The 15,477-nt window shown below is 48.7% G+C and overlaps 1 protein-coding gene across 1 annotated transcript; it reads right to left on the bottom strand.

Annotated features, from left to right (window-relative positions):
- Window positions 1–6,328: 6,328 nt before the first annotated feature.
- GFER (growth factor, augmenter of liver regeneration) lies at window positions 6,329–10,217 on the bottom strand. The gene is made up of 3 exons (XM_066560685.1): window positions 9,990–10,217; window positions 9,309–9,505; window positions 6,329–8,619 (listed from the first exon to the last, which is right to left on the bottom strand). The coding sequence occupies exons 1-3, from the start codon at window positions 10,215–10,217 to the stop codon at window positions 8,457–8,459; spliced, it is 588 nt and encodes a 195-aa protein (XP_066416782.1). The 3' UTR covers window positions 6,329–8,456.
- Window positions 10,218–15,477: the final 5,260 nt, after the last annotated feature.

The following is a 15,477-nucleotide window of genomic DNA, read 5'->3' as shown; positions in this document are numbered from 1 at the left end:
AGCCGCAGGGAAAGGCGCAGCCAGGAGGAGCCCGCCCGCCCTGCTGGCACCGGCCTGTGGGGCTGTGGGGGCTTCTCCCGGCCCCACACAGCTGCCCTGCCCCTCTGCAGCCCCATTCCCGCGGCTGACAGGGACCCTGTCACTGCCACAGCACACGGGGTACCTGCGGGGCAGCTGTGTCACACCCCTCACACACAGGATGCAGCCACAGAGCCAAGGACTCCCGGCTGCTGGATCCTGTCCCCAGCTCCTTTTGGCCTTTTGCTGTTTTGTCAGTGTGCTCTCTCTGGCAGGCTGGAATCAGGATTTAACTGTTGAAGCTCATAATGGTGCCACGCAGTTTTTCTCAATTACAGGTGAGTCATCATCTCTCCAGGTCTATTTCTGACTCCCAGCAGGAAAAGCAAAATTCAGCCCTTCATTCCTCAATGTCACCAGCTCAGCAACCGGCACATTTTTCTAGGCAAAACCGAAATGGCCATGAAGAAAATGACAGGTTGGTCCCTCCTGCTTTCTGCTGGCAGGATGTCTCGTGGAGCTGGCCAGGGATGGAACCCCAGTGCCAAGAGCATCGCTGCCAGCTCATCCCTGAATTGCAGGTCAGGAACAAAGACCAAATTAACTTGAAGGGATTACCCGAGGTGGGGTTTTCAGTCAGCTTCAGCAGTTTAGAAGCAGCTGTTTCAGCATCCTCAAAAATCCTTTTCATGCTTTGGGCACAAACCATCCCAAGCCCATCAGCCCAGAGTTCCTGGGATGGCACAGGCTGCCCTGCTCCTCCAGGGTGGCCAGTGCCAGGGAGGCAGCGTGTCCCAGGGATGCTGCACAGGGAATCACCTCTGGGCTCTGCTCCTGGTTTTCTGATGATGTTGGGAAAACCACTTCTTTCTCTCTCTTTCTAACCTGTCTTGCTCAGCTCATCTGTCCCAGCTGGAATTTTTTGGACAATGCAAAGCACAAGGGAGAAGAACACTGCCTGAATCTTTGAGATATTACCCTAGAAAAAATCATGACCATTTCCAGACAGGTATGGGCTTTATACCCTTCCAGGCATGACCGTGGTGCACTGAAATCTCTGCTCCTAAACTTGTCCTTTCTTTGGGGTTCTACCCCCAACTTCTGCAGTGTGCAGTGCTTAACAACCATTGCCCACATCGTGGGGTGCCAGTTTTCTCCCCCTGCTCCAGCTCAGATAGAGCACAGGAGGTATCTCCAGCCCACATACAAACTGTCTTTCTGTCTCGCTTCCTATTGCTGCAGATCAACAGATACACAGAGCCAGCCAATAATGGGGAAGGATATTGCACCTGCCATATTTTCCCCATCAAAGGGAGAACAGCAGCATTTGGAAATGGCACTTCCCAGAGTGTTTGCTTGATTTGAACAAGTTTTGTCTCTATTTATCATTCCCACTAGATTTCAGGGGCAGGGAACAAGGACAGGAAGCAAACAGAGCAGCACACAGACAACTGCCCAAGAGCTGCCCATGTCTTTATTTTACATGAGTTTAATTAAAGGTAGTGGAAAACCTCTATTTGCTTTCTGCTTCTTCTGGTCAAGCCAACTTCTTACCTTTGTCTCGATCACAAAAAAATCCATCAGGTTTTCTCAGGGCTAAGTGTGTGGACATGACAACCTGGAGGAGACAAGATGTGGAGTTTTCTCCTTCTTCAAAACCTGTTCCAGACAGCCCAATACCCTTTAGGTACTGGGAGGGACTGGGAGGGACTCCAAGGTCTCCTGAGATCCTTCTCTTCTCCAGGCTGGACACCCCCAGCCCTCCCAGCCTGGCTCCAGAGCAGAGGGGCTCCAGCCCTGGGAGCAGTGACCTCAACAGATCCACGTTTTCCTCGTGTGTGGGGCCCCAGAGCTGGACAGAGCGCTCCAGGTGGGAAAAGCAAGGTGAACCTGCCTTGCTCTGGGAGCAGCTGCCTCAGTGTGTGTTTGGAGTGAAGCAATCCCAGCATGCAGGACACAGCCTGGCTGCAGAGCCTGGACAAGGGAGCTGGGCAGGCTCTGGGCACAGATTCCAGCCACGACTTCAGCAGCTCCCCGTGGTCTGAGCCGGCCCTGGCAGGGGCGTGGGTGGGAAAACAGCTTGTCCTTCCCATTCCCTGGGCAGCAGGCTTGCAGCAGCACTTTGAGAGATGCTTAGCTGTTGCTCTGAAATGCTTTGCTTGCCCTTCATCAGAGCTTGGCTGATGCTGCTTTCAGCCATCCAATGAGAAAATGAAAATGAGAGTTGATGGGAGAATTAAGAAGAGCTTAGAAGCCCACAGGGCCCAGGGGCAGAGAGAAGGGGCTTCCCGATGAGCAGTACCTTAGCCCACTGTCATAGAAAGCTCCTCATGCTTTCCACACTAAGAGATCCAAAACTATCTGGAAGATCATTTATTAGCTGGTTACTCATCTGCTTGTGAAATGGTTCTCAGGTGGGATTCAGCACTTACTGAACGTGGATAAACCCAGGATAAGTGTGCCAGAAAAAACTGTGGAAAACTTTGCTGACTGAAATCACTGAGGGAAGGTTGGGATAACAGAGCTCAGTGAGCTGAGGTAGCACTGGTTTTGAGCAGGGCAGTTGGTATCTCAGTGCTTGTGTAAAACCCAAACTGAACCCAGCCCCAAAGGGTTTCAAAACTCCTCCCAGCAGTGCAGCCATGGCCTCAACGGCTCAGGAGGGAACTCAGCCTCTGCTCCTCCAGATACCTCACAGCATGAAAATTTCGGGGCTTTTGGCAAACCAAAATCTAATCTGATTCAGCCGCTGCTCCCCAGCTTGAGGGGAGCTTGAAAAAGGGGAACAAGGTCTCTGCTGTTCCAAACTGGCCTCCCTAGGAGCACACCAGCAGGTCACACCGCGCCGAGGACGTGCCAACCAACAGCTGACATTGGTGCCTGTCACCTGCAGCTGTGGCACAGGTGAGCAGAGCTGACAGGCACAAGGACATGGGGCAGCTCAAGCCATACTGGACGTGAAGAGCATCCACAGCTACATCAAGGTTTGCTGCAAAAATACACTGAAAATAAGAAAAGCTTTGTTTCTTAACTGAACGCAACCCCAACAGGTCCTCAGATTCACGAGCAGGATGCAACCTGATGGAAAAGAGATTTGTGAGATGGATGGAGATGAGGGATTTTATAAGTGTGAATGCTCTCATGCCCAGGCTTGTGCAGCACAAGCCCATTAAAACACCCTCTCTGAAAGATTTTCATCTAAACAGGAAATACGGGTGAAGGCTGCCCTAACAGATATTTTTACCCCCCTTATGCAGAAGTGAAAGTGGAGCTGCAGAAGATGAAGTGACTTACCTGGTGTCTAGCAAGAAGCTTATGACTAAAAAAGAACTGAATTTTGATCTCTAGAGCCTCCAACCACGTGCTCTGGCCACAAGGGCATTGTCTTTTATTCCTTGTATATCTTTCACACCAGTTAAGCAGCAGCACATGAGGCACAGTCACAGAATCCACTTTCTTTTTTATTTTTTTATGCACACCTGGATGGAAAAGGCAGGGAAGGCCCAGCTTTGCCTAACCATTTCTATAATTGGTAATGTCTCCATCCAGAGCAAGTCTCCATCCAACAGTGGGACTTGAGCTTAGAACTAAAACTTGGTGTTCTGGGAAACATGGAATGTTTTAGGGGCTGTATTAAATGCCTGGTGGTACAGACATTAAATTAACTGGAAGCAGCATTTTATTCTGCTTCCAAGTGCAGATTTTAGCTGCAGGCAGAGGAATAACACATCCCTCGTTTTGGTAATTACACAAGAGGCTTGCACACTCGTTTGAAAAGTAACTGAAGGCACCAAAATCCCCTCCCAAAGTCACAGGAAAGGGACGAGGATGAGGTAAAACATTCGGTATCTGGAGCAGTCTTGTTCCAGAGATGGGTAAGAGGTGGAAAAGTCAAGGAAATGCAAGGAAGTGCAAGGAAATACATGGAAATACAAGGAAATACATGGCAATACATAGAAATACATGGAAATACATGGAAATACATGGAAATACCTGGCAATACAAGGAAATACATGGCAATACATAGAAATACATGGAAATACATGGCAATACATGGAAATACATGGAAATACAAGGAAATACATGGCAATACATAGAAATACATGGAAATACATGGCAATACAAGGAAATACATGGAAATACAAGGAAATACCTGGCAATACAAGGAAATACATGGCAATACATAGAAATACATGGAAATACATAGAAATACATGGAAATACATGGCAATACATAGAAATACATGGCAATACAAGGAAATACATGGCAATACAAGGAAATACATGGCAATACAAGGAAATACATGGCACTACAGCCTCTGTTGCCCTCTACTGTTGGCTTGGTCAGATGTGGAGGGAATTTTCCCAGTAGCTCTCCGTAGGAAGCACACTGCAGCCAGGAGCAGAAGCCAAGGAGAATCACGGGATGTGCTGGATCGGAGGGAAAACTGGGACCAGGATGGGGGTTCTGGATTTGGAGTGCCCGAGAGGAAAAGCATCAGCCTGCACTAGCACAGCACGTGGGAGTGGAGGGCACCTTTGCATAGGAAGCAAGGGCAGAGCTGGGCAGGTCCCAGGGCCAGGGACCCCGTCAGGGTGCCAGCCCGTGCCAGGTGCTGGGCCCAGAGAAATGCCAGCAGAACTTTCTGGGCTGGATCAGCCACCCCTCAGCAGGACTGCCACATGCCAAGGGCAACACGGCTTGGCAAAGGCTGGTGTGGCTCATCAGAGCTGGATGGTCCCTGTGGGTCCCTTCTGACTGAGGATATTCTGTGATTCTACTTGTGGAAATCTTAACAGCAGTTACAAATATTCAGAAATGACAGAAAAACCAGCTCCATCTGGGTTGGGGGTTATTTTACACCCATCAGCACAGAGAAGGGCACCAAACCCCCTTTATCCTCAGCAAACAGCCTTTGTTCACAGTTTTGCAGAAGATGCCATCATCCCTCAGCTCCCTGCACTGTGATTAACACCTGAACTGAGGGCTGGCCAGCCCGGAGCCAAGCTCTGGTGTTCATCAACACTTCCCTGTGGGACTGACCCAGAGCAGTGCCCCAGCTGGTCCCAAGGCTGACCCTCACCCCCTTGGATTACAATTTAACTGATTTGTCTCTGTGCCATTATTTGTGGTTTGCTTTCCATGTTTCATTACTTTTCCCACTACCCTACAAAATGAAGAGTTGACTTTACATCACCTTGTTGGCTGTGCTTAATCCTGACTTCAAATAATACTGGACAGCTCCTCTCCATCCTTCAGACAAAAATCCTCAGCAGCCATTCCAGGAATGGAATAAAACCCCAACAAAATCAGGGCTTAGAGGGAAAGGAAAGAAAATCCTAAAAAATCCAAACCCTTCCCTCTCCAAGCCTGTAAAACTCCAACAAGAAGGATCTCCCACACTGCCTGGAACAGACTGAAGCAGAAGACACGAGAAAACAAAGCAACTCTTGGGAATCCTTCTGTAAACAGGATTTTACACCCAACGCACTGCAAAGGAACAGCTAATCCCTGGAAAAATGTCAAAGGCACAGCGCTGCTTCTGCCAGCATCTGCAAGGCTGCCTGCCATCCATGGAAAAGATGATTCCCCCAGGGCTCCCTGCTCTTTGCTTTTGGGGAGGGAATAAAAAAAAAAAAGGGAAAAAAGCAAAGCACGGTTTGAATGCAAACCAGCCCATGAAAACAGAGGAATTTGGGAAGCTGCAAGGTTGGTTAGTCAGGTTCCTGTCACACAGCAGCAGCTCTTGAGCAAGGTCCCACAAGCTCCTCAGGCAGCACCTGCTCCTGGCTCTGCTCTTCCTCACAAGGGCTCCTTGCGTGGAGAGGAAGCAGCTTCCCCATTCCAGGAAATGGGATTGCAAACCCTGCCCCTCAGGGATGCCACCCTGCTCCAAACCAGCAAGAGCTGACCTGCTCCCAGTTCTAATGCTGCCCCTCACGCTGTCAGCAAGTCAAAAAAATCACTAGGGTCCCCTAAAATTCCCACTGTTCCTCATATAAAAGCAAATTCTGATGTGACAGGACCTGCTCTACAAATTCCTGCATTTTTGTAGGGCCAACAGAGAACTGCATCAATTCAACAGCACAAGAGGAAAGGACGAGGAGCAGCCCCACCTTGTCTGATCAATCCACAGAGAATCACACAATGTACCTGAGCCACCAAACTACAACATACACATATATAACTATATTTATATATATAGATATATCTTGTTTTATATGTATAACAGTAGCATCTCGGCATGCAGAGGTTAGACCCACCATGACCCCTTTTCCTAAGATCCCATGCAGTAGGACTGAGCCAGGAGTGAACTCAGTTGCTTTATTATTTTTACATCAACAGGAAATACAATCTGAATACAGAGATTTTTAAAACTAGATTTAATCAAGTGCAATTAGTAAAGAAGTCACAATTTTCTGTACACGAGTATGAGGACCTCCAATGGAAATTCCTTACCCAAGACTAAAACTTGTGGTACAAACGAGCAGCAGAACAAATTCCCCCAATCCTCACATGGTCAAGTCCACAGAGGTGAGGATATGCCTGAGAAACAACTACATCAGAGCTCTTCTGCCAAGCCAAAACAATGAGAGAACAAAGTGCAAGCACAGATTTTATCAAATGGCCACCTGGTAAAGATAGAAACTGCCCTAAAAGCATCCTGGCTACAGCTGGTGGCCTCATTTTTGGGCAGGATTTGCTAAAGACACAGACTCAGCTTGAAGGCTGTTCCCAAGCCCTGCCAGGACAGGACAGGCTTTTCCTCCTGCACTGCACCACTACCTCCCTGGAGCACACAAAGTGACCAGAGTGTGTTGGATACACCCTCAGCTCCCCCTCTGCACTCAGGGAGCGGCCAGGTGTCCCTGCTGGCCCCTGAGCCTGGCCAGGTACAGAGCAGTGCAACTCCCCAGGTTGGGCCCCTGGCAGATGAAGGTGACCAAGGATGGGACAGATGTTTCACCAACCTGCTCGTTTACACTGAAACAAAAGAGGGAGAAAATTCATCATCTGCTGCGTGGGCGAGGACACTGTCACACAGAACAGTGGAGGGCAGATTGGAATGGAGGAACACAGAATTCCTGCTTTAGCACAGCCAAACCCACAGGGAGACGCCTGCCCACACGTCCCTCTGCTAAAAGTGTCCTGACAGAACTGAGTCAGATGGGTCCTACCTGCAAAAAAATTGAGGGCTGCCCTTTTGTCGGTCCTCTAGTGGATCCCAATGGGCTTTGTTTTGGGGGTTGAGTTTATTACCAAACACAAAACTCAAGAGCTGGGGTTTATTTGTTCTAAGAACCTCAACATGCTGATAGGGAAATTTTCTGAGCACTTTTAATAGCCTGAGTGACACCTTCAATCAGACTCTTCATGCAGTACCTTGTTATCAGTTCATTTGGGTTTGTGTTTAGAAATGTTACGACATACAAAGTTCAGAAATCATTAGTCCATAAAAGTCTTACATTCATTTAACACACCTGACTTGAAAGGACTTGACTGTGCCACAAAATATTAAAATGTGTTTCCAAAGGTGTTCCTGGTTCTCTAACCACTAAGGAGCCCACACAGTGGTGTGAGGACCAAAGGCTCAGATAAGAGGTGCCTCTGCCCTAATTACAGCAGCACCATTAACCTTTCCAGTCAAAACTTGCCAAAAAAAACCCAAGGGTAAATTCACAGGTGTGCTGTAGGGCACAACATAAGGAAGCTCAATAAAACAGACAAGAAAACCTCAGCAGGAAGCAGGGAAGGAAAAAAAAACTGTTGCTGTCAGGGTTTGTGCAAACCTCTCCCAGCCAGGAGTGCAGGAAGGGATGAGATCACCACCTACGTGAAGAACTTGAAATTATTTTGACTCTATTTTGTCCTCTGACGTGTTCAGTTGAAATACAAAACCAAATTGAGAAATCTGGGCTCCATATTTTAGTGTTTAAATTAAATGTACCTGCCCTCAGGACTTTTACCAGAGGAATTGGACACACGAGTAACAACAAATGTTGGACATGCTGGAAAGAGAAATCCAGGGGTACAGACTTGGCACAAAACCCAGCATGAATTTTCTCTTATCAGAAAAACAAAAATGAAAGTGACAATTTATCAGATGCATTTTCTAAGGCATCAGGCAATGCCTTGGAAAACACCACTGTCTTCAGGGAAAATTAGCCACAGAAATAAGCAAATGCCCCCAGAATCAAGAAATGTCATCATGAAATGAGTTTGTCAGTGACCCAATCTCAGAGGTTTCTGGCAGCCTCAACCCCTCAGGTACCACTACTTATCGAAATATCATTGGGATAGATTTTCAATTCTCCTTTTGGCATTAGTTCAGCTCTGAATCAGTCCCACACAAACAGAGTTATCGACTCCCTCTGTCCCTGCAGCAACTCCACAGGGACTGCACTGCTGTGCTGGATTCCCAGAGCACTCCCTGTGGGTTAATCACAGCTCCCATCCTTCCAGCCATCCCTCCAGCGCTCATCCACACGGGAGCAGTCGAATTCCGACTTGCCCAGCTTCCTGTTCACTTCGTTGTGGAGCAGACACAGCCACCGGGAGAAGTTTTTCCTGGTGCTCGTGTCAGGTTGGTTTGTCCGTAATCTGCAAACAGGGAATGGGAAACAAATTAGTGGAAACTTCTGAGAAAGGAGCTGAGAACAGAAGGAAAACTTTACCACAGAATCCCAGAATGGTTTGGGTTGGAATGGACTTTGAAGATCATCTCGTCCCAAACCAAATCAAACACCTCAGCCCATTTCAGTCCTTGCCTCCACTACTCAGCTTGCCAATACAGGGCATTTTAGAGGGTAGAAGAACACTTGTCTCCTGAAAACCAAACTATCCCAGTCTAATTCCATAACTGTTCACAAGCCCATTTTGAACGAGAAAACTCCAAAATGGCCTCAGGGAAGCCTTGGAGGCAGCACAGAATCCAACAGCGTGAGGACAGGTGTTTGTTTTTTGAGTAAGTATATCTGGGATTGATGCAATAATGGAAGAAACCAGTTCAGGTAGCTACAAACTCCAAGTGCAGGAAGAGCTGCTGATATGCAAACTAGCTGCTGCAGCCCAGCACTTCTGGCAAGCCCCTCCAACACAAAGAGCTGCTCAGGTTACTTACCTTTCCCTCAGATCTTCAAAAAACCCACTGAGGAAACTCACCTTTCCCTCAGATCCTCAAAAAACCTGCTGAGGCCACTCACCTGTCCTTCAGAGCCTCAAAAAACCCACTGAGGAAACTCACCTCTCCCCAGATCCTGAAAAAACCCTCTGAGGGTTTTCCCACTCACCTCTCCCTCAGGTCCTCTGCGCAGTGCTTGCAGGGGTAGAACTTGGAGAAGAGGTTGATGAAGTCCCTCATCTCCTTCTGCTGTGTCCCGGAGGGCCGGTCGGGGTAGTAGGCAGCCATGGTGTGCAGGAAGGCCCAGGTGCTGCGGCCCAGCTGCTCGCTGTCCAGGGGACAGTCCTGAGGGGGCTCCTTCGCCTCCTGCAGAGGGACAGAGGGGTGTGAGGGGACACCGGGGTGGGTGGGGAAACAGCCCTTTTGTGCTGGGTGGGAAGGTGAGGTGGGGGAACAGGTCCTTCACATCCTTTCTGAGGTCATGGCAGAGCCCCCCCACACCTTCTGAGGGGACACGGCAAAGCCTCCCTCACACCTTCTGAGGGGACAAGGCAGAGCTCCCCTCACACCCTCTGTAGGTCAAGGCAAGGACCCTTTCACACCCTCACGGAACATGGCAGAGCCCCCCTTACACCCTCAGCGGGGGCAATGGCAGCGCCCCTCACCCCCAGGGAGAAGATGGGGACTCCCTTCCCATTCCCACCCAAGGGAGCCCTGTCCCCGGCTCCTTTACACCCTAATGGGAACACGCAGCCTCGTCCCACTTGCGGGGGAAGGACGGAGGACAGAGGGAGCGCTGCAGGGACTGGGGTCACCGGGGCTTCCAGGGAGGGCTCCCGCCGCGCCTCACCGCGGTGCCCGGGACCGCCTGCTTCCTCTGGTCGCGGAACCAGCTCTTGAAATCCATGCAGGCTCGGCATGGCTTCTTGGGTGTCTCTTCCGCCTCACCGTGCGGGACGGCGAAGGAGAAGGAGCCGCTGTCGGTGCCCGGGAAGGGCTCGTATCCCCGACCCGCACGGCCCTCGCTGGGCGCCGCCATGATGGCGCCGCGGTGCAGGACGGGCCGGGGCGGCGCCATTCCCGGCCGGGCGGCGTGAGGGGGCTGGCACCCGGCACGCGCCCGAGTGCCATTCCTGGTGTATTTTTACCAAAACCAGCAGCAAACTCTGTGTTTAAATGTCGTAGGTTAGGAGAACACGACACTCCCGTCTGTGCATCCTCGATTTTCGCTTCACATCGCCCTTGGGGTGTGGTGGAGCTGTGCTCACCCACAGAGGGAGTCTCCCTCTGCTTCCCCTCTGTGTGAGGGGACTCGGCCATGATCCCCCCGAGGGTGTGAGGGGCTCGGACTCGGCCATGTCCCTTCAGTAGGTGTCAAAGAGCAGTTCCCCTCCTATAACCCTCCCAAATGAGCACAAAAATACGTATAAATACGTGTTCCTATGCGGTCTGGAGTATCTCTTTGATGAGGAGAGACTGCAGGAGCTGGTTAGTCTGGAGAATGGATCCCATCAATCCATACAAATCCCTCCCAGGGGTGTCAGAGGATGGTGCCAGACTCTGTTCGGTGACAGGATGAGGAGCAATGGCCAGGAACTAAAACTCAACAAGTTCCACCCTGACATGAGGAAGAACCTCTTTCCATGACAGAGGAAAGAGCAGAGCCCTGACATGGCAGAGCCCAGGGAGGGTGTGGAGCCTCCCTCAGGAGACATCCCAAACCCACCCGCACACGTTCCTGTGTCACCTGCTCCAGGTGACCCTGCCTGGCCAGGGGCTGCACTGGATGATCTCTTCCAAACTCCACTATTCTGGGATTCTGGCATGTGTAGATAATGTGTGTGGCAGAGCCCATGGCACACAGCAGCTCTCCTTCGTGCCAGAGGTGCTGACGGGCACCTCAGTGTTATCTCCAGCAGACTCATACAATCAACAGGGTGATTTTATGGACAAACAAGTGGATAACTCCATTCATCTCATGCTCCTTTATAGCAACATGCCCATACGAAGTTCTCCGTGTTTTTAAAACCTGTCACATGCTTGTAAATCCATACTGAGGGAGTATTTTCCTCTTTCTGGGAGTGTTGGCATGTGTCACACCAGGGCAGCCTGGGAGTGGCAGCCTGGGAGTGGCTGGGCTCTTTGGGATGATGGAGACCCAGACCTGGTCTCAGGTCCTTGGTCTGGAGTGGACATTTAGCATTTTTTCTTTTATTCCCAAAGAGCCACAGGCTTGTGAGCACATGAGGGTGGTAACCTGGGCAACTGTCCAGCCTGGCATCAGACTTTGGAGCTTGCTCTTTCACCCCTGGGAAATATTAGCTGTGGCATTACAAAACTCTTAATAGAGGTCAGAGAGTGAAAACTTGGAGAGCAGCACAGACTTGCTCTCGTCCTTTTTGGCTTCATTCTGTCATGCTCTTAAAGGTTTGAGAGCCACAAGTCTCCTACCATGAGCAATGTGAATTTTGTATCCAGTTCAAGTTTTCTCAAGTGAAAAATATGATTATTTTGTTTAATGCAAACAAATGTATGTCCAGGATGGAGCTGGACCAAAATGTCACCTTATATAAAAAAAATATATATGTGATTTATTGAACACGGCGTGGTGTAAAATGCGTATTAGAAAAAACATCATTTTAGAGAAATACCTCAAAGACTTGCCCTCAAAAATACTTCAACACTTGGTGTGTTTCATGTGGAAATGGCTGAGCTGTTCCTGCTCTGTGGAGCACTGAGCTGATGGTCTGGATCTCCATTTTGGGGTCTCTGTTTACCAGTGCTCCTTTATTTTTATTTATTTGCAATTTCCTGGGAATATTTATTTGCTGATTTTTGTTAGGGAGGGAGAAGAGATGTGAGTAACTGGTAGGAACTGCTGGAATGGCTTTGTTTAAAGTTGTAGACAACCGTAAAGATAAATTTCGCACGTAAAGGAAAGATCAAGTAGGGACAGCGACATTTTTATGTCTGTTTTCCTTGCCCACCAATAAATGTTTTAACTGATGCTCGTGACCTCATTAATTTTTGTAAAGTCAGGAAAAAAGAGAATGAGATACTGAGGGAATTTCCTCTAGAGCTTTATTGTTTGGTCTTCAAGCAATTAAACAGGTAGAGAGATGTTTCCAAGTCACAGCAATCTCCTGGTTTGACCGTTAGCAGACTTTGCTTCCTTGATTGTGATTTAATTTATGGATTCAGTTAAAACATCAGCACTTTTATTGAAAAGGAAAAGTCTTGAAGGAGGCTGTTGGTTACAGAAGTTTGTGCTCCACGTTGCTCCCCTTGCCCATTTCCTGCTCAGCTCTAGGAGCAGAGCTGGCTCTTTAGGAAAAGGTCCTCCCAATTTTCTCCACTTGCCTCCAGGTCCAGCATCATCTTGGATTTCAAAGTTTAAAAAATGGAGAAATGCTCCAATTCAAGTCAGAGCAAGGAAATTCAATTTACTGTCTCTAATAGAATCCAAGTGCAGAGCCAAATTATTTCCACCCAAAGGAAGGAAGGTGGTGCAGAGCCGAGGAAGGATCAGGGAATATTCCCTCCTTCTCCCCTTTGGACAGCCCTGACCCACCCAACCCCCTGCTCCCAGCACTGATTTAGGAGCTGGAATGTGCTAGAGCCTGTTACCAAACAAACTCCTCACACAAATTCAATTGTGGGGAGGAATCCTTCCCCGTTTGGGTGGGCAGGCCCTGGCACAGGGTGCCCAGAGAAGCTGGGGCTGTCCCTGGATCCCTGGCAGTGCCCAAGGCCAGGCTGGACAGGGCTTTGAGCAGCCTGGATTGTATTCCTGCAATAGAGCAGGAAGCTGTCTTGTATTTACATGTAAGAATATGAGCTGAAAGTCTGATAAACCAGCACCAGGAATTAGTCATAGACTTGTTTGAGAAATTACAGCCCACTAGGAAATAGCAACATCAATGAAAAAATACATTTATTTCTAGGTAAGTGAATCATGTTGATCCTCTCTGCCTGTGTACAAGAACTTTATCACCTGCAAAATTTCCCAAAAGTATGAATTTATCCCCCAGATATCAGGAAGAAGCCTGCAGCCCCCCTGCCAGGGAGTGGGTGAGATGTGTCAGATCAGGTCCATGCAGAACTGTTGAAATGTGTTGTCTGTGCAGGACAGCACAAGACACTGCCTTGCTCAAATCTGGCCACCTACACCCGACACTGAGTTTGTTCTTTTAAAGTTGGTGCTATTTTTATATGTGAATCGTTTTGCTGATTAAAATGAGAATCCATGAGTAATGGTGATGGCAGGGGCAGGGAGAAAACCAAAGTATTTCTGCAGGTTGGTTTAGGTGGCTCTGTTTGTGTCATGCTCCAATCTATCTCCTCCTTCCCAGACCCACCCCGAGCATCCCTGGAGTCAGTTCGTCCATTCTGACGATAAACACAGCAAAATTGGGGGTTCCTTTTGTGCTCTTGAAAAACAAAGTCTTCAGTGAGCAGCTCCTGTTCTCTTGGCTTTGCAAAAGGAGAATGGCCCCTGATTTAGGATTATTCCTTTTTTCCAGAAGGAGGTCAAAGGAATTCAACAGGAAGTCTCCTTCAGTGGAAGAGGTTTTCCTCAGGTAACAGTTGCTATGTTTGGACTCATTAAGAATCAAACATAAATGAAAGAACAATTCCTTCCAAATTACTCTTCTCCCCCCAGGCTTTTGAGTGAAGATTAGATCTGGTTTTCCCTGAAGGGGCCAAGGAACACAAGTTGCAGTCTTTGCTCTGAAATACGGGTGGACTTTTAGCCAGAGCTCCTGGTGCTGGTGAAATCCCCAGCAGAGATAAGGCTTTGTATACTCTGCTCCTCGATGGCCGTGGGGAATGAGGAAAGAGTGGGATGAGCATCTCTGACTAATCTGGAAGGAACACAACAGTCTTGTCTCCGATCAATTTACTATATTTAGCATGATGCAAGAACAGATTTTCCCCAAGTGAAAACAGTATTTCTCCATGTTCACTCTGCTTGCTGCGCTTGCTGTTGGCTGTACTGGTGTTGCTGGGATTTTCTCTCACCGGATTTCGGAATGTGTAGAGCAGGCTGAGCACTGCAGAGCCTCAAACCTCCTTGGAAACTCCACCCTGCTTTTCTTCTGCCTTCACATCTCATGCCTGGGTCACAGCACATCCACAAAGCTCTGGTCTCATGCTATGCACTCATCAAACACTGCTTTTTCCTGAGAAAATAATTCAGGGAACCTCCTCTTGTTGAAGCAGCTTAAGTTACATTCTCACCCTTTCTGGAAGATTCCTTCTTGAATCATGCTTTTGTGTTTTGCATAACCGTAGGAAAACATGTCACTTTTATGAAAGAACTATGAAATTATTTCAACAAGTGCTTGGTAAACAAGAGCCCGTCCGCTGTGCGTGCCCCAGGCAGCCAGCAAAGCTCCTAGGACGGGCAGAGCTCTCCCTGGGCTGGACGGGGCCATCCCAAGGGCTTTGCAAAGAAAATGACGCCTCGGGAATGAGGTTCGAGGGAGTTTGATGCGATGCTGTGATTTTGCATCCTATATATAATAATATATAATAATAAATAAAGCTGCCTGTGAGGAGTGAGTGACCCCCTGCACTGAAGAGGGACGTGCACCTTGGGAAGCTCCTGTGATGGAGTGGGAAAGGGCTGAGCTGCTCCCTGGGCTCAGAGAGTCCCTGAATTGGGTCTGCCACAGAGAAATGCTTTAGTGCCTGCAGCAGCTGCTGGAATTAGGATAAAATGAAATACTTTCTTCTGGATTAGTTACTGCAAAATCTCTCATCCCAGCCTGTGTGAAAGTTCAACCGCTCCCTTTGTTCATGATGTGAAGGAGACTTTTGTCAACTCCAGTGTCTGGGTTTTCATTATTCTTTTTAAATAAAGGTCTTTTTCTCTATTTATTAAAAGTCTAAAACCTCTTTGTACTTTTAAAATCGGCTTTTAGCATCTGGGCTTTTCATTAAAGGTGCTGATAGGTCATGTGTCATCACAGGTGACCTTCAAGAACAGTAAAGGGCAGGTTTTGATCCTGAAGGTGAGCAAAGGAAAGATGAAGCTTTTCCACCAGCTTTGTTCCAGGCCCCCCTTGGCTGTGCCCACAGCTCCTTTCTGTATCTCTTCCTTGCAGCTGCAGTGTCCTGAGGGTGGTTTGAGGACTTTTCCTCTCTTTGCCTCTCCTGTGCCGGCCACAGAAGGAGAAATCCCTGATGCACAGTCCCACACATCGTCAGCCATGAGGGGCACAGGTCAGGGTGACCTCCTTCATCTTCCCAGCATGGGCAGTCTGGGGCAGGCAGCCTGGTGTGACTCCCTGTGACAGTGCCTTAGTCACCTACTGTGACACAAACATGTTTCT

The sequence above is a fragment of the Molothrus aeneus genome, chromosome 16, assembly GCF_037042795.1.
Source record: "Molothrus aeneus isolate 106 chromosome 16, BPBGC_Maene_1.0, whole genome shotgun sequence".
In the NCBI taxonomy this organism is placed as follows: Eukaryota; Metazoa; Chordata; class Aves; order Passeriformes; family Icteridae; genus Molothrus; species Molothrus aeneus.
Note: the sequence above shows the minus strand (reverse complement) of the source record. Positions and strands in the feature narration are given on the sequence as shown.

What these genes read in the sequence shown, in the direction of transcription:
- GFER (XM_066560685.1), bottom strand. Translation starts at nt 10,217, where the DNA reads ATGGCGCCGCCCCGGCCCGTCCTGCACCGCGGCGCCATCATGGCGGCG. An exon ending in AGGCGGTCCCGGGCACCGCG is followed by an intron (nt 9,506 to 9,989) that starts GTGAGGCGCGGC and finishes GTCCCTCTGCAG; the next exon opens with GAGGCGAAGGAGCCCCCTCA. An exon ending in GCAGAGGACCTGAGGGAGAG is followed by an intron (nt 8,620 to 9,308) that starts GTGAGTGGGAAA and finishes CCCTGTTTGCAG; the next exon opens with ATTACGGACAAACCAACCTG.